This window comes from Squalius cephalus (genome assembly GCF_949319135.1).
Source record: "Squalius cephalus genome assembly, chromosome: 15".
NCBI classification, from domain to species: domain Eukaryota; kingdom Metazoa; phylum Chordata; class Actinopteri; order Cypriniformes; family Leuciscidae; genus Squalius; species Squalius cephalus.
In genome coordinates, this window is record NC_137136.1 from 32042282 (window position 1) to 32060895 (window position 18614).

At 38.7% G+C, this 18614-nt stretch overlaps 2 protein-coding genes across 2 annotated transcripts in view; both read right to left on the minus strand.

Moving 5' to 3' along the window:
* Window positions 1-18614, minus strand: part of ube3d (ubiquitin protein ligase E3D) — a 255586-nt gene that overhangs the window by 138332 nt on the left and 98640 nt on the right. The window lies entirely within an intron of this gene.
* ibtk (inhibitor of Bruton agammaglobulinemia tyrosine kinase) overlaps window positions 1-18614 on the minus strand; it is a 43858-nt gene that overhangs the window by 24355 nt on the left and 889 nt on the right. The window contains exons 2-12 of the mRNA XM_079895662.1: window positions 15315-15592; window positions 14789-15177; window positions 13923-14019; window positions 12869-12993; window positions 7871-7981; window positions 7620-7790; window positions 7101-7218; window positions 5730-5910; window positions 5352-5475; window positions 3047-3224; window positions 2818-2968 (exon numbers count right to left, since the gene is read on the minus strand). Coding sequence (XP_079751788.1) covers window positions 2818-2968; window positions 3047-3224; window positions 5352-5475; window positions 5730-5910; window positions 7101-7218; window positions 7620-7790; window positions 7871-7981; window positions 12869-12993; window positions 13923-14019; window positions 14789-15112 — 1580 coding nt within the window. The 5' untranslated portion in view covers window positions 15113-15177; window positions 15315-15592. The remainder of the gene's footprint in view (window positions 1-2817; window positions 2969-3046; window positions 3225-5351; window positions 5476-5729; window positions 5911-7100; window positions 7219-7619; window positions 7791-7870; window positions 7982-12868; window positions 12994-13922; window positions 14020-14788; window positions 15178-15314; window positions 15593-18614) is intronic.

Here is an 18614-nt window from a genome sequence, read left to right on the forward strand (position 1 = left end):
TCACAAAGGGTGTGATTTAATTAAATAAATATAAGCACTGTGTGTTTAAGAGTGAAGTGCGGCACTGTGTTCATTTACACGTGAGCAGATCATGATCCGCCACCATCTCCATCTGCAGGGCTCCCTGCGGTTTCCTAGCCTGGCTAACGTCAGACCTCTTTCTCATTGAGACGTGGTCTGGGAACCACATGTTCATTTTCTCGTATTTGAGGCGTGGTTTACGAATGCCCAGAGCCGTTTATTGGGCGCTACGAATGTCTATCAAATGCGCCTGTACGTAGCTCATAGCCAATCGTTTCAATTATACCAGGTGACGTATGTAGAGCGACAGAAATTCGACAAAGAAGAAGACGATGGCTGAAGAAGACTAAACTTCTTAGAACACTATCTAAGGCTGCATCGAAAGGTAACTTCGCATCTGATGCCATGTTAGATCCATAGATATAAACAAACTGCTTCGGTGTGTCGCATAGACGTCGTCATCGTCTTGCTGCTCCCTCCCCGTTCTGTGATTGGTTCCCTCGCTGAGCCGAAAATCAGGTCCATGGTGTCCAGGCTGCCTAGAAGCGTGAATAAAATCACGCTGCGCTCAAGACAGCATGGGGAAACCCAGGCTAGCGGTTTCCATCAAAATGATGGTTTAATGTTTGAAAATGGAGAAATTAAGATAAATATTAGTATTGCAAATTTACATTTCTAATGTAAAATATATTATTTTTCTTTATTTCACCGTGAAATTTTGTTTTTATTTTATTCAGTAATTTTTATATTTAATAATTATAATTATTATTAAATCGCATTTTAAAATTGCAATCATTTTTATTAGTAAAATAAAAAAATAAAAATCCCCCTATTCGTGCAGCCCTAGGTGAATGTACAACAAGACATGATTAAGATTGGGATCGGTTCAGAACAAATTACAGGATCTGAATGATTTCCATAAAATTTGGTTCCATTAATGGTTCTTGAGAGTTTGCATTCTTACACTGGTGTAGACATAAATACTGTTGTTGTTGTTTTTTTGTACAGCAACTCTTTACAAGCAACTCTACTTACTTATTTACTCTTATTTGAGTCATTGCAAAGGGGTTTACTGAAAAACTACTCAACTTACTACGTTACAAAGTACTTTGGTATTATTTTTCTATTTTTACCCAAAATGAGGCGATGTTAGCAATATGGAGAGCTAAACATTCTCATGTAATTTCTGTTTCATTCATACTGGAAGCCGGAGGGTGCCCTCATGCAGAAAATCCACAAGTGAGATTTATAGAAGTATTTAACTTATGACATTCCAGGAAATCCCTTAGATAGCAATCATGTGTTTATTGTCTTCATGTTTCATCAGTCAAAATGTCTCTATCTGCATGTTATTCATGGTACATAGCAATATCTGATTTACATGTTATATCTGTGTTAGTCTGTGTTCTTCAAGCCATCTCGGGTATATTCATAAGAATGATGTATATCTATAATACAACGTTAATTGACATTAACGTCACAGTATAGAATTTTATAAAATAATATAAACTGTCTCACTCTGTGTTAAGAAGCAAACTGGGACGACAGAAGTTATTTCAAACATGACTGACAAAAAAAAAAACTGCTCCTTTTTTCTTTCTACTGAAAATGTGCCGGGAGCCCACTGTTGCTATAGTAACTAACTACACTTTCACATGCGTCTAATTGACAGATAAATCATGCGATCTAATTTCACTGTTGTTGCTAATGTTGAGGTTATTTCAGCTCCACACAACGTTTGCTTTGCACATTTAGTTTAATTGCATTGTTAAAGAGGTCAAGCTTTATCATTAAACTGAACTGTGCGCATGGATTTTAGACACTTACATTGTTCTTGCTTTGTCCATGCAATAACTGCATCCTTGTATGTGCCCAGGTTTCTACTTACTTCAGCTGCTCAGAGCTCTGATAATATCAATAATGAGCATAGCTCACTTACATGCACTAAAATATTGAAATGTTAGCGGTACAGATTCCAAAACTCGAGCGCCAGTGATTGAATGTCATAGTGTAGTTTGAACACCCCGCCTGGAAGTTTTGATTGTTTTTGCACCCAAGTCAGACCTGTCTGTTATTGGCTGAAGCTCATCAGACCTGTCTGTTATTGGCTGAAGCACATCAGACCTGTCTGTTATTGGCTGAAGCTCATCAGACCTGTCTGTTATTGGCTGAAGCTCTTCAGACCTGTCTGTTATTGGCTGAAGCTCATCAGACCTGTCTGTTATTGGCTGAAGCTCATCAGACCTGTCTGTTATTGGCTGAAGCTCAGGGCTCCACCGCTGTAGTTTGAAAAGTGCCCGTCAAATAATAAATAAATAATACAATTGCACAGTTGCTCCGTAGGCACCTTTGTCAAAATACTTTGTACTTCTGGTGAAAAATAAATGTTTGCCTACCCTACCTTTAACTAACCATAGAATTACCACATAGTTAAGATAACATAATAAACAGGTTTATCAACTTTTAAAATGGAGGAGAGAATGCCTCTCATATCTTTTGTTGCTGATATAAGGCAGTGAAAGAGTGTGTCCAATAAAACCATACAGTGTTTAGACAAAGATTTATCTGTCTATTGGTAACATGGCTAATTCTGGTGGAATGTTTTATACTTCTGGTGTTGTTTGTCTTGAAAAACTGTAAATTTGGTTTTAAGGACATTTTGTTTACCTTTGTACGATAAACAAACTTCTGATGATCAGAAGGAACTGGAACCATTTACTGACATCAAAAAACTCAAAAATTCCAAACATGTCTTTAGTCTTACACATCTGTGGCCTTAGTCATAATTAACCGCACCTGGTTTTGGGATCGGCCTGCAATACTCCGAAGTTTCGTCCGTTAGAATCCATAGTGATGCTGACGGCTCTGTGGACGTAATGAAGCTTCTCCAGGCGGATTCGTTCATAAACAACCCCTCCGTCTGAGTGGCCGGACACCTCCATGTTATCTGACACAACACAGCATATCTAGTTTAAAAATTCTATTTTATTTATAACACATTTAGTTAAACTGATGGTCCCAGTACCTTTTTTGTCTACAGCTTTCTTGTACTGTCCCAGCCACTGTCCACTGAAGCCCTCTCCATCCTGAGTAACAAACATCATGCTGTTCTTACTCAGGGCGATGTCTGACATGAAGACCTGTCGTCCATAAGCCCAGCGACACTGCCTCACTGACGTGCCCGTGGAGCGCCAGCAAAACACCTGCAAGAACATCACAGAATAAACTGAATGAATACAATACCAGCTAAATGGTTGTTAAAGAGATTGATAAAGTGGTTGAAAGGTGCCTTACTGGCTCAAGTCAAATGAGTCCAAGAAAAAATCTAGGGCCTTATGAAATCGGTTTTACTTTTTCTCAAAATCAGTTTTTCCATTTTCATTTTTATGGATTCTCCCTTTGTCCCCCCATCTTAATTTTACAGGTTAAATAAAACTTTGGTAATCCAAAAGCATATATAATTAACTGAAATCATAAAACATACAGTTTTAACAACAATTTCATAAAAGTTCAACCATTACATTTTCCATTTACATTTTTTTCTCCGTTTTAATGGTTTAATAAAATTGTAATAATCAAAAAGGTTTTCCGGGACATTTATTCAGAAGATGAATGCGCTAATCCACAGGAAACTGTGTGTAACGTAAACTGTAACTGACTGTCATAAAACTGAACGCCACTGACATCACTGCCATTATATGATAGGCTGAGGCTTTTTCCAATGGTAAGAGCCACAGACCCTCTCATCTCCCAATAATAAGACAATCTCTGCTTACAAACTGTGCAGAACGAGGAGGCACAAGGACTGGAATTGGGAACCCCTGCACCATTCCATATCGCAATTTGATTAAGTGTACAGTCCTACTTTTTATTTATTCATCCAAAATTGACCAAATTCCATGACATTGTAGTCATTTTTCAGTATGCGATTCAGTCCATGTTTTCAGCATTACGGAAATCAAAGGGCCCTACATAATCTTAAGTCAGACTACTCAGAAAAGTAGCAATGCATCTCTCCTAAAAAAAAAAAAAGCCACATGTTTAGAGGGATACACCATTAAATAAACTGATGGGGTGACAAGCTGTAAAGATATAAAAGCAAAAAAAACTCTGGCATATAACCAGACAATTACGCATACATGCTAGGCAAACTAACTGGCGGCATAAGATTAAGCTTTCATTAAAAGCGTTTTTTTTTTTAAATAAAAATATATAGATAAGAAAACTGGTGCAAAATTAATTAAACATTACTAAAAACTTGGATCCCATTCCACTAACTGGCCTGGTGCAGCTGATAGCCTTTTATCAGGCACGTATTGGCCCACAAGACTGAACATCTTGGTTAAGCAGACATTATGGGGGGGGGGGGGGGGGGGGGGGGCATTTGGACACTTAATAAGTAGCTGGAATGGTTAAGTGGTTCAACAACCATTCTAGTTGCCAAGTATTGCTCACAGCATTTCACAAAGAACTTGACAGCCTGATAAACTACTAACTTATGTCATCTTATGCTAGTACCTTGGAACAAAGTGCTGATTTTGATACTATAGAAAAGTTATTTTACACGGGCTAGGGAATCGTGTTGGCAAATATGGACAGTCACTAGCTTGGTTTAGGTCTTACCTGTCCGACTGTTGCCACCGATTTGTGTAAATGAAAATCTGCCTGACCTATTGCAAAATATGGTGTGCCACAAGGCTTGGTCTTAGGACCTTTGTTGTTCTTGCACTTTAGGTGATAATTTTAGGAAACAGAGCATTAGCTGTCACTGTTATGTAGACCACGAACATCTCTATTCTTCTTCCAGAACAGATAAAATGTTTCCAAAGATTGTACGTCAAAATATTTCCCTTTTGCCAAATTCTGATTAACAGAAGTCTAATTCTAGAAACAATCTTTTACAGCTAAAGAAGAAATCTAGAAATTTTGCTTTTAGTAGCTGAGTAGAGAGTGAGACTTTTTCAGACTGACGGTGTGTTTACATCAGCATTGTTGTTGTTGTTCCCCCCGAGAATACAAACAGCATCTTCATCGGAGTCTTGAAAGATAAATTCTCTCTTTCAGTAAAATAACACACATCACAACAGGCACTGTGACAACTCCCTCATGAGCATTTTTATGAGGCAGTTTAGGCAGGAATTTTTGTATGATAATAACACATCAGTTGATTATCGGAAAATATTTTTTTTAGGCTTTAACCCAACACCCGAAGTTTTAACCCAATCTCATCTTAAACTTAGTTATACAAGTAATTATTGAGTAATATTTTTATCCTGTTAGAGTCTCTGATGTGCATATTTAAGTTCAGTTCAGTGTCGTATATCACTCACCCTTCCAGTTTCATCTAGAGCCAGAATCACCAGCTTCTCTCCTCCACCATCATGCAGAAGCTGAGAATCAATACGATGATCCAAACTACCACCGCTCACTAGTACTTTTTTCAGGTTCATCTGTCTGGAGAAAAACACAAGGACAGTGTTGGACTTCCATCCAACTGAATATTGCATAAAACATTTCCAAACAAAGCACCATTTCCATCTGCATCATTTTTATGCAGTACCTCAAAATTTGCATAAAATAATGTGGATGGAAACCTAGCTTGTGTTAAGTGCCTGTTGCAAATTACATTTCAAGATCTAAAAACTGTACAAAATCTGTATCGCTAAGGCAACATAATTGTCAAACTCTAGTCTCTGAACTCCACTCACTTGGAGGCCAGTTTCTTGCACTGATAATCTGCCAGCAGGTACACATCCCCCTTTTCGGTCACACACACAGTGGCCCCATTGCTCGCAGCCGCCATAGTGATGGTCAAATCCTTGTGGTGCAGAGCGGACACCTGTCGAGGAACAGTCACGCACTTCTCTCCATTGGGCTCCAGCAGGTAACCTGAATGTATCACAATGGTAGGACCACAACTTTTCATATGGGAAGAGGCAAATGAAGCAGATGCTCTGGTGAAATTGCACGCAGAGGACTTGCGATACACCTGAGAGATTTTAGATCAGTTAAACAATCTAGGATGCGTTTCCCAAAAGCATCGTTAGCAGATTGCCACCAATGGCCTCTACGATCAACTTAGCTCACTAGGGCTGTCGCGGTGAAGGATTTTCCCTTTCGGTAATTTTGAGTGGCTCAATAGCGCGATATGCGGTTTTACTGCATTTATTAATTTATTTGGATTTATTTGTTGCTATATAAATAAGTTTCATGATGTGGTCAGCATGCACAAAAACGAGTACATTTTCAGTAACCAATAAACCATAGACTGTAAAAAAATAAAATAAACCGAATCTAAACAGCATCTCTGCGCATTGAAAGCCTGTCACTCAGAGCGCAGTTGTTACGGCAACGGACTGTCTTCGAGTGAGTCATTAAACCATTCATTCAACAACACGTTCAAAAACGCTGATTGATTCATTAAAAGATAGTAGTGACACAAGGTTAATTATTTTTAACTTTGAGCTCCACTTTTCAAGGCTCAGCTGACCAGCAATGCGTCGCATGGGTAACACTGAAGCTGCACAGAGACAAATGGCATTGATTCAATGCGTGACTCACTGAGTTTTGTTTCCCGCGACCGCGAGTTCCTCGCGCTGTGGATGCTGACCAGCGCTGTCGCTGATGCCATTCATGGTAAATACCCTTTATTTTAAACGTTAAAAGGATGACAGGACAAATATTTAACTTTCCTTGGACACGGCAACCTTTTCACGAGTATGACTTGACCTCAAATACAGACGCAGGTAATCGCACGCGCTCAGTCGATCTCTCTCATTCACAGTCTGTTTAGGCTTAAGTGCAAATCCACGAAGCCTCTGTACAAATCACCATGATAAAACCATGATCACCACGTCTTATTATCATTATTAACTTATTTAACATTCAATACACATGCACGAAGTTCAAAACAAGAAGGGTTTCGCCTTATGAAAAAAGAAAAGACGTGAATATCGCGGTTGCTGCGGTTACTTGAATTCCTCTGCGGTTGGCTTGTCAGCTTGTCTCATAATGCTTTTGAGAAACGCAGCCCTGATTGTGTTCTGTGATAAACAGATCTGGGTACTTGAGCCTCTTACCAAGTTGGCCACCATTTAATCCTACGGTATAAACCGCATCTCGGGTCCAAAGAACAGTGTGGAACCGGCCGGCTGCAACACCAATCACGGACCTCCCTTTCAGGGACTTAGATGTGACCTGTGGTCAATAGAAAATAACATAAAAATGTAATTTATGGAATTACCTACAGTTTATTAAATTTGTGAAACAGTGCGTCATACATAAAACAAGGGTTCGGATACACAAAAATCTTCTTAAAAGTACACTATGTAACTTTTTTTGTTTAAAATGTACAATTTATATAATGAGTGAGTACACAATGAATAATAATACAAATTATTTTCAAGAAAGTTAATTCTTCTTAAGTTTTGTCTTAAGAACAGTGTTAGGAATAAACGATAAGAACAATCTTAAGTTTTTTTGGGAGTACAAAATATTCTTGTGTTTTTCTCTTAAGTAAGAAAATGAGAAGAAAATGTCAGTTAAGAAGAATTTTATTCTTAAGAATGTTTTGCAAATGTGGCCCCAGGCTGACCGACCTGTTTGGGAACTTGGCTGGAAGCAGGAGGAGGTGCCAGACCCAGCTGATGGTGGGTGTTGAGCCCAAAAGTGTAGACATACCCCTCCTCTGTCAGAACGACAGTGTGATCTCGGGCCGCTGCAATCTGTGAGCAGTGATGGGACAAAAGACCCTCCACCATTCGGGGAACCTTTGATGTGAACATGGACACCAAGTCTTAGAAAGCAGATGTGGAGAATATATGCGTTACCCCACACCAAAACATCTTACCAGATATGTCTGTTCATCACCATGTCCCAGTCGTCCACCCTGTCCGTGTCCACATGTGTACACCTGACCCTTCTGGGACAGGAAGACCGAGTGGAACTTGCACAACACCACCTCAAAAGACACAGAAACACAACAATGAGGCCATCATCATCATTCAAGATCATGTTTGCACAGGCAGGCATGGTCCTCTTTCTGATATAACTCATAAGCCACACTTATGTAGCACAAGCACATTATTTTCAGCAAAAGATAAAAAAATAGAACTTAGTAAAAGAAGTTAATGTAGAAGCTTTAAAAAACTAAAAAAAAAATATTTAATTTGGTGACAAACATGTATTCATTACTTCAATGAGCTCATTGCCTTAAATTAATACAATATTAGCTAACTTTGTGATTTGTTTATGTACATTTCTGATCACATAACAGATGTATGTACATAACAGATCACTCTAAATTTTAACAGACACGCATTTTCTGTAAAGCTGCTTTGAAACAATATGTATTGTGAAAAGCGCTATATAAATGAGAATTGAATTGAATTGAACTGAACTGAATTAAAAAAACAACCTGACAATTAGCATTTTTTGGTTTTTGGCCCAGTAAGTCCAGACATTTGGATTTTGGCCAAAAACTTTCACTTCAAGCATTTTCATTTTATTACCTTGGTCGATTTTTAGTAAGAATGTAGAAGGCATCAAGGAATGAGTAACATGTATGTAACATCCTGTACACTAATATGCCTTAATATGATCAATTTGAAACCAGAATGCACTAAAGTTCAAAAGTTTGAGGTTGGTAAGTTATGTTTTTGAAAGACATCTCATATGCTCACGGGGGCTGCATTTTTACAATTAAAAATACAGTAAAAACAGTAACAGTGAAATTATTAGTTTAAAATAACTACTTTCTTTTGTAATATATTTAAAAATATAAAATGTATTCCTGTGATCAAAGCTGAATTTTCAGCATCATTACTCCAGTCTTCAGTGTCACATGATCCTTCAGAAATCATTCTAATATGATTTGATGCTCAAGAAACATTTCTTATTATTGTCAGTGTTGAAAACAGTTTGTTACTGTTACTGAAACAGTAACTACTTCATATTTTCACCGTGATATACTTTTTATTTCAGGATTCTTTGATGAATAGAAAGTTCAAAAGACCATTGTTTGAAAAATAAATCTTTTGTAATATTATAAACATTTTTACAGTCCCTTTTGATCAATTTAATGCATCACTTCTTAATAAAAAGTATTAATTTCTAGAGGGAAAAAAGTACTGACCCCAAACTTCTGAATGTTACGTATATGTGGAATGACTGAAAGAAATGAACCCATAAAATGTCCTTTTTAATGATTTCATCTTTCATCTCATAATTTTAACAAGAAATAAGTATTGTTGTCATTAAACATTTGCTCAAGATCCTTAGACAAGATGCTATCATTGATATGAAATCATTTTACTTGGGAGGTAAAAATTCATTCACACAAACACACTCTCTGAAAAGTCACTGGCTAATTTGGTAGCTTCAGTTTCAGACACAACCATTGAGACAAGCTGGTTAAATGTCACTGCAAAAATATCAAAGCAAGTGCAACTGCAAAAAAGGCCTTTTTTCTCTCAGAACCATTTCTGAGCTATGTATGCAATGACAATTAGACATCTTTTTAGCCAACTGTACCAAACACTTTTGATGCCACTGTAAACACAATAGACAAATTCATAGTGGTGAGATTATTGGTCGATAACCTACAGAATGAATGAACCTGCTGCGTTCTGCTCATCATAAGGGCTTGACTTTTAGCCATGACAGCTTTGCCCTTTCTCTACAGAGCGTGCCAGCTCTGGATTGGCTTGGAGTCGACTACAGCGGGGCAGGGGTTTCGAGGGTCAACATCATCATTAATTTAACACACTCCTCAAGGCCAAAACAGAAGCAAGAGATGTTCTGTAAAGTGTCCAAACTCTGCGCCTGAAGAACTGACTGGCACCCGCTCTCCCTCGCTGCCATACGCACGCATTCACAGCGCTTATTTAATCTGCTGCTGTTATCCCTGAATGAATATTTTAATATTTAACTGAAAGCATCTGCAGAACAGCGTGGCAGGACACAATGAGCTTAGGGGGGCATTGGAGAGCGGACGAAAGGGTCGGGAAACAAGATCCGCCATTACAATGGGCACTGTAAAATTAAAGGCCTGCCCTGCACTTCAGAAATTAATCACACACAACCGACTAAACAATGACAAATGAAAGGAGTTGCTGAAGTGTCTTTACATAGGTCAGAAGCCTCTCTGGAGGTTTCCCATCATCCTAAATGGTTGACAGATTTGGCTTACTAAATTCGTTTTGATCGCACCCTTAACCTTCTTGTTCTTCTCCTTTCAAAAATGCCAAAATACCAAATGAAAGGCTGACAATGGGATCATGCAACACTACTGGATCACATTTCCCATCCACATATGAGCACATGTTGGTTATCCATCCAAAATGCAAATGAGTCCCCGCTATGACCACGGAAAAAAGGGAAGCTTATACACCGTTCAAAGCGTGATGTTGGCATGAGTTGAGCTGTCAGGGTCAAGTATGCCAAAGCGGTGACAATCACCTAAGTGCTCATGCACATCTGCTAAATGCCCGAGTTCCAACACAAAGAGCTTCTCTCCATCAGCTTGAACATAGTTTTCATCCTCGAGGGCATTTTCAAGAACAATTTACAGAGAAGCAAAGAGGTCTATTCGCACTGGATTAGTATTACCTGGTGACCTCTAGTCATTTGTAATAATTGCGGAGGTTGTCTGTGATCTTAATCCTGTGTGAATCGGCCATGTCTGTAATTTGTAAAGTAAAAATTCCCCCGCAAATGCCCTCCCATATTTCGCCGAACACCGAGGTCCCGTGATAATATTAGTCCCGTGCGAATCGGCATCTCTGTGATTGGCGGGGTCATATATAATTTTTTCAAGGTTTTTGTTTCCTGTGCGCCTTTTTATCTATCTTTCGTGAAGAATGGAGGCTGTGTTGGAGTGTTTGGGGTGCTGGGTCATATCGCTATAGGCTACACCATTCAACTATAGAATTTGCAGAAAGAGAAAGCTGAAAACCATCAGAAGAGCAAAAACAAAAAGAATGATTAGCTGGAGATGGATGACATGTATAGCAGCATGCGGTAAAGAACATTCTTCTGTTTATGATATATCGTACAGCTAGACCTATAACGACAAGACATTTCCAAGCAATAGCCTATTGACATCATATCCGGGAGATAAGTCAGTAAATTCGAGTAAAATCACGGGCTTCGCTTATCTCGTGCGAATGCGCCACACGGAATTCAGATGGGGGGGGGGGGGTTTCTAAATCACACGTGGTCCCCAGATAATACTAAACCCGTGCGAATAGGGCTCAAGTCTCCTCAGATGGTTTGCAAGGACTCTTGGAGAACTTTGTTTTGAAGGAGTTCCCCGTTGAGAAGCCCGTTATCAAGGCAACACTAGCAGGTCCTCTGTTTTTCACCGTCCTCTGTTGTCACACATAACCCTGGGGAGTTTTAGACCCAGTTTGCATAAATAAACCCTGAGGAACAGCATTGCAGATGAGGATTTCACTGCATTATGTGCTGCATCAGCAAAAATGTATCTAAATAGAAGTAATAAGATGAAGAGAAGTTTGAGAGTGACCACATCGTAAATATTATCACTAAAGTCACCAAGAGATCAAAATCTTGTTTTATTATTGCAGTATTTATAATTAATTATATATCAGTGCACATTTTCTTTTTCTTTTTTTTTTTATTCAAATCTTTGATCAAAATAACCCTCTTGCAGCAACATCTCTCCTCTTCTCTGATGATGTGTTGACTGGCGTGAGGGCGGGGCAACCTGTCACTCACAAGAGATCCACCAATTAGAGATTCGCGGTTTGCGGTTACAGCCGCGGACTCCGCAGATAAACCGCGGATTGGGAGGATGACGTGGCGAAAAATAATATTTTAATTAAATTCGGGCGGGTGGCGGGAGGTTGAACCAATCAAATGAAAAATATATGTATACACCAATCAGCGGATGGTGGGCGGGTGCGGTTTTGAAAATTGGTCAAAAACGTTGGTGCGGATGGATGGCGGACGGATGATGAGTTTTGTGATGCGGTTGCGGATGAAATAATAGCCCATCCGCACATCTCTACCACCAATAGCAAACCACAACCATCCAATCAATTTCCGATGGACAAAAAGAAGTTTCAAGCCTACATTTTGTCTTGTTGCAGAAGCGGTTCTCTCGTATATACGTCGCAGTGGGGAAGAAAAAGTCTATCGCAACTTCCGTTTCATGACCACTTTAATGAAAACTTTTGAAGAAGAAAACCAGCACAAAAAAAAAGTGAAAATAGTAAATGAAAAAATAAAATAAAAAAGGTAACACTAAAGTCCCGATTATCTTGATGGTTCTACAGATTATCTTAACAGATTCTCCTGTGGTGTGAGGTGTGTTAAGAGTGATTGAATCTGCTCGGAAGAACGCCGGGGCCTCACCGATATCAAATTGTAATCCAACATGTTGATTTTTGACGATCAGAAATCATGTTGTGTGGGAGAAACCCCGAGGACAAACCCGCACGAACTCTATAGATTGTCACGTGGAATGAAACGATACCCAATCAAAAAGCAAGATGATGGGAGACAGAAGCATAACATGACTTAATCCAAAACTTTTTCTTGAATTTTCTGTAAAACCCAGTGCAAACACTATTATCGCCATTTCTTCTTTCCCGTCGTCCACCATGTTTGTTTACTCTAAAGTCACGCTTGATCGTGAGAGATTTTGTGAGATTTCCTGTGTTCGCAGTCGGGACTCTGGATGTTTGTGAATGGAATCTTGGTCTACACACTATGAACAAAACTGTTAAATCAATGATTTAATTTATCATTATGTTTACAGACTCTAGTGGACCATCAAAATAAAGTGTAACCTAAAAAAAAAATTCACCTAAAAGACATTTACCTGCTTCACATAGATCCCAGACCTTGAAAACAGGTCCACGATCTCAGGATGGTGTCTGCTCTCCTGGTTTCCATGTCCGAGACTAAAATTTGTGTTGTTTCCCCAAGTGTACACTTCAGTAGGGTCTGAAATGAGATAAAAACAAGGACACAAGTTATCCACTTGCTTTAATGCACTGAATACAGTTTCTAGGTCCAAGCCTCCAATCCATTTCATATCACACATTAAGCTAAGCTTTTAAAACTCATGGTGTACACTACAATCTTTATGCTCACGGCATCCCAGACACCAATATTTTAAAGATTCATAAAGAGATGAATCACTGCCTGGCCAACTGAGTTTTCGGTATAGAGATAAAGATTAGGATCATGCTATTTCTGTAGTATTACAGTGTATACTAGCACCATTTGTCATTTGCTTTTGGGATCTGATAGAGTGTTGGACCTGGAAATGTGACGTTTGGTTTATTGATTTAAGGTTTAAGCCTAAAGTAAACTCTCTCATTTTAAATCTTTCTCCTCATGTCATTCCAAACCAAGCATGTTCCCTATATTTCATTTTGAATAATATTCTTGCTGTTTTTTTCCACTGAATGAAAGAAGTCAGTGACCAGGGACCGTGAAGCGTCCCAAAAGAGTTCTACGAGATTGCCAAATATCATTCACTCTTACACTTTTTATGCTGCAAGTTTGAATGACGCAAAACACCAGTTTTGACATCAATGAAACCAAACACCATTGGTTCTGACAGGTCTCATAAGAGGATGCCATGCATCAGCTACTGTTGTGGTGTTTTGTCATCATTTTTGGAGCATGACAACCACTGGCCACTCTATGCTTTTACTGAATAATAATATTTAAATGCATCATATTTCTCTAAAGTTCTAACTTTGATTTTAACTAAGATTTGAACTAAGAATCATGGAAGTTTGGAACAATATGAGGATCACTAAATGAGGACAGAATTTTAATTTCGAGGTTTTATTGTTATAAGTACTACATTAACACTGGTACAATCATAAAAATTAAGAAGGTCATTAGCCCATTTTAATTACCAGTGTTTCGGAAAACAACATGAGCGGGGCGGTCCTTCATGGTGAGGTCTAGGACAGAGAGACCCTCCTTGTCCTGGATGGACAGTCCTCCACCATGCTGGAACACAAAGATACATAGACCAATGAAAGACAACATTGCAAACCAATAGAATTGGGAGGAAAATATAAAGCAGTTTCAGTGACTCTCAGTCCACTGGGTTTCAAAATCTGCAGGAATTTTCAACTGTGATTGACTAATATATCATCCAGGCCAATTAATCAGGCATCATTTGCTCATTTTGAAATTATTGGCATAAAACGATAATACACACTTGGCTAAATTAACAGAAGTTTTACATTACTTGTGTGACAGTTCCAGAATTGACTGGCTTAGGATGAAAATGCACATTTCTGGTTTTCACATTTTAAAAGTTGAAGTGTCCAACTGCAATTTAATTTAGCAATTTTCTGCATAATTTAAAGGTATAGTTCACCCAAAAATGTATATTTTGTCATCATTAACACCCTCATATTGTTCCAAACCTGTATGAGTTTCTTTCTTCTGTGTTCTGTTCAACACAAAATTAGATATTTTAACGAATGTTGGTAATCAAACAGTTGGCGTCACCCACTGACTTCCATAGTAGGAAAAAAAATAAAAATACAATGGAAGTCAATGGGTGACGCCAACATTCTTTAAAATATCTTCTTTTGTGTTGAACAGAAGAAAGAAACTCATACAGGTTTGGAACAACATGAGGGTGAGCAAATGGTGAACTATCCCTTTAACTTCATTAAATTCCTTTAAAATGTGTATTGACATTATACTGGCCATTGGTCACCCATCTCTCTAATATTGGCATAGGTTAATGAAAACCAGTCCTCACCTTGATGAGTGTCATGAGGCAGTGAATTTGCCCATAGAAGGCGCTGCGGTGCAGTGCGGTCCACCCAGACTCCTTGTCCTTCGCCAGCAGGTCGGCATGTTTACGGTCCAGGAGCCACTGAAGCAGGTCCCGTTTCCCCAGAGAGGCAGCGAGGTGCAGAGCCGTGCGCCCAAACTCATCCCGCAGGGTGGCTGCGTTGTGACAGTGGACAGAGAGAAAGCCCCGCAGACGGCCCTCCGAACCGCTGGTCAAAGCGGCGATCACTTCATCGGCGTGCCTTTCAGAACGGCACTTCGGTGTGCAGTCTGGGCTTCCCAGACTCATTTTAGCTGAGTTACAACACCAGAGTAATCCAAAACACCCACAAGCTTGAGCTTAGATTTCTCACACTTTCTAGCAATAAATTAAGGAAAACAGAATGAAAAAACAGGGAATACGTTTAGCCTTGCTGTGAATTTCAGGGCGCTAGAATTGTGCGTGTGTTGAGGTTCCACAGCACCCTAGCGGCCCCAGAGAGAAGATCTACCTCATCTCAGTCCACCATCTCAGCAACACACTCGACAAAACCTTTGGAACAATCATTTGCATCAAAGAAAATTAAAAAAAATTCTGTACAAAATCATACAAATATATTCCAGTTGACTCAAAAATAAGTTAACCTGTAATGTGTGTATCGTATTTTACAAAAGGCAAATCCTTCAGTTCTTTGTACTGTCCAGCCAATAAGTCCATCAACTTTGAGGGGAAAGACTCCTTCCCCCCAAAACTCTCCACCATTTAAGCCTCCATAATTGCAAAAGGTGCCTGAAAAGAGAGAATGTCTTTCAGATTAATATCCACAACAACAATCCCACCAAAACTCAAATTAAGCTGCACATCATCACCCTAGGGGTTGAACGACCTCAGAATTTTTGAAGTCGATAGGCATGTGATTAAAGTCAAGTTGACGTTGACTAATCGCTGATGACGTTTTTAATAAAAACACAAGAGATGCGAATGCATTGCAACATGCCACAATTTGCAACTAGAGGCTAAAGTTTGATGTTGGCTTGAGAAGCATGAACCTCGAGCTGGGCATATGACAGAACGATGCCCACAGTGCCATTGCGCTGACATAACAGCTTATTTTTATCAGTTACTTTGTACATGGGTCGTTATATTTCTTACAGATTTCTGCTCGTCCTAAATGACATACATATAAAGTAGCACCTAGTAAGATTACATTTATTTGAATGCATTAGTGCGAGAACAATTGCGTGTGTATATAAACCTACCTGTCTGTGCAGTCTCTCTCTACTGATAGTAAAGCTGTGGGTTTTAGGTACTTTAAAAACAGAAAGAAATATACGACAGAACTTTTCGATTTTTAAGCAGATCTTTTGATAAATAACAGGACAACATTGATAGTAAGTTTCTGCGCTACTGAATGTTTCTGTTTTGCATACTGTCTATGTGTGTGTGTTACAATGCACATTAGTTTAGAACTTACCTGAACAATAAACTGTTTAAAACTATTGAGATGGTATATAAACACACATAACTTGTGGAGTATGCGTTTATTTGTCATTTTAACTAGTGTTGGACTGATATTGTTTTTGTTTTTTTTGATGGCAACTTCTTTATTCTGTAATCCTATCTCACTATTTTTCGCAAATAAAAAAATTGTTTAAAAAAAATATGAATAAAAAATGAATTGAACACTAACCAAAATGGCTCCCAGTAATCCGGTAAGTTTAAGCACACTGGGAATTATATTTTTTTCAAATAACTAAGACAAAGTGACACTAATTGAACATATAGCACATGGTGAAAAAAGAAATGAATATGACATTGAAGGTGACTGGATGTAGTGCACCATAGTTTGAAATCAAGGTTCTAAGATGACATTTTTATTAGATATATTTAAAGATTTGTTTAAATGATATAAATCCATATTTGCTGAATGATGATGGTAAATTAGATATTATTATATCTTGTAATAATATAGATATATTATTACTCGCAGACGCCCCTCCGGGATAATGTTACGTTATGTTACGAACCGTCACATTTGACTCACTTCATAACCGTCATCACCAATTCTGAAACCAGCACACCCCTAGTCTGAAGGTCTTTTGCCAGTAGTCTTCTGCAAGACGGCCATGTTGTTAGTGTCAAAAATCACATGATCAGCGACTAATCAAAGTCAAGCTTAAAGCATCATGGCAGAGCATTAAAGGTGCAGCAAGAGTATTCTGAGAAACGCTGCTGAAAGTGGATCGGACCGAGTGCGAAAACACACTTGTAGTCAAATAGCAGTAAGGGGCGTGTCCACTCATGAGGGGGGAGGTGCATGTGTTGAGATGCATCCGAAATCACATACTTCCCTACTATACAGTAGGCGAAAGACAGTATGTGACAAAAGTAGTATGTCTGAATTCACAGTACTCATAAAAGAGTAGCCGGGTGACTTCTTCCAGGGAGATTCTGAAGTGTGCATACGATGGACTTTACTATCTTATGAGGCCACGGGAGAGGATTTGTGAATGGCAGTGAAGCGAAGTAACTGGTGCTGGTAGGTCACATGATAATGACAACATGGCGAATGTAGTACGTCCAGATTACATTCATACTACACACACTCATTCTAAATAGAACATACTGTTTTAATGGTTGTGAAGTAATTTATTCAAAATAAGTACCTACTCAAGAGAGTATGCGAGTTCGGATGCAGGCCTTGTGAATCTGGGGGCGGAGCTATCAAGAACGGGGCGTGATCCTGTTGGGTAGGGGCGTGTTTGTTTTGGTGATTTCAAATATCAACAGAGTTTCTCAGAAATCGCTTACTGCACCTTTAAAGTCGACAAGTCTGTGCAACCCCTACATCATACTAAAGCACTTCTGTTGTGCCTTTATTTGTGACTAGAAAACACCCTTTGAAAATGTAGTTTAAAAATATTGATTTATCTGATTTAATCATGTAAAATTGTACATAACATAAGTGCGTGTTTCTTCAATTATGAACACTTTTGGCCATGTAGAATTTGTTTAATTTCTTTTTAACACTTTTAAATATACAGTTTGTCCAAAAAAAATATTCAACAGTGGACCCTGTTGCGATAATCATAGTTATAAAATGTACTAAATTAATTATTATTAATTTTATTGGTCATACTTTAAAATTGGGTCTGGTCTTAAAGGGATAGTTCACTTTGAAATTAAATTTTGGTATGTTTTAGCTTACCTCAAGGGCATCCAAGATGTAGGTGTCTTTTTTTCCGCAGTAGTTTCAATTTTGATATTTTTAGGTTAAACCGTTCTTGTCTGTCAGTGATTTAATGCAGGTCTGTGGTCACTGTCTCAAAGAGCATGCACAGAGTCCAAATTAAACAATTCCCCATCGTCCAAATTAAACAATTCCCCATCGTAAGTACACATTGATGGCCTAAGACACGAAACGAGCGGTTTGTGTGAGAAAACGAACAGTATTTATATCGTTTTTAACTCTTATACACAGCCACGTCCAAGTGATCTGAGGGCGCGGGCGCTTCCTGCTGTGTGACGTGTGCGCAGACTGGTGCATAGATATATATACACTAGATGTCGCCTTAAAGACATTCGTTCTAGTGAACTGCCGTAGACAAGGCGACATCTAGTGTATACATCTAGTGTATAAGAGTTAAAAACGATATAAATACTGTTCGTTTTCTCACACAAACCGCTCGTTTCGTGTCTTAGGCCATCAATGTGTACTTACGATGGGGAATTCTTTTAATTTGGACTCTGTGCATGCTCTTTGAGACAGTGACCATAGACCTGCATTAAATGACTGACAGACAAGAACGGT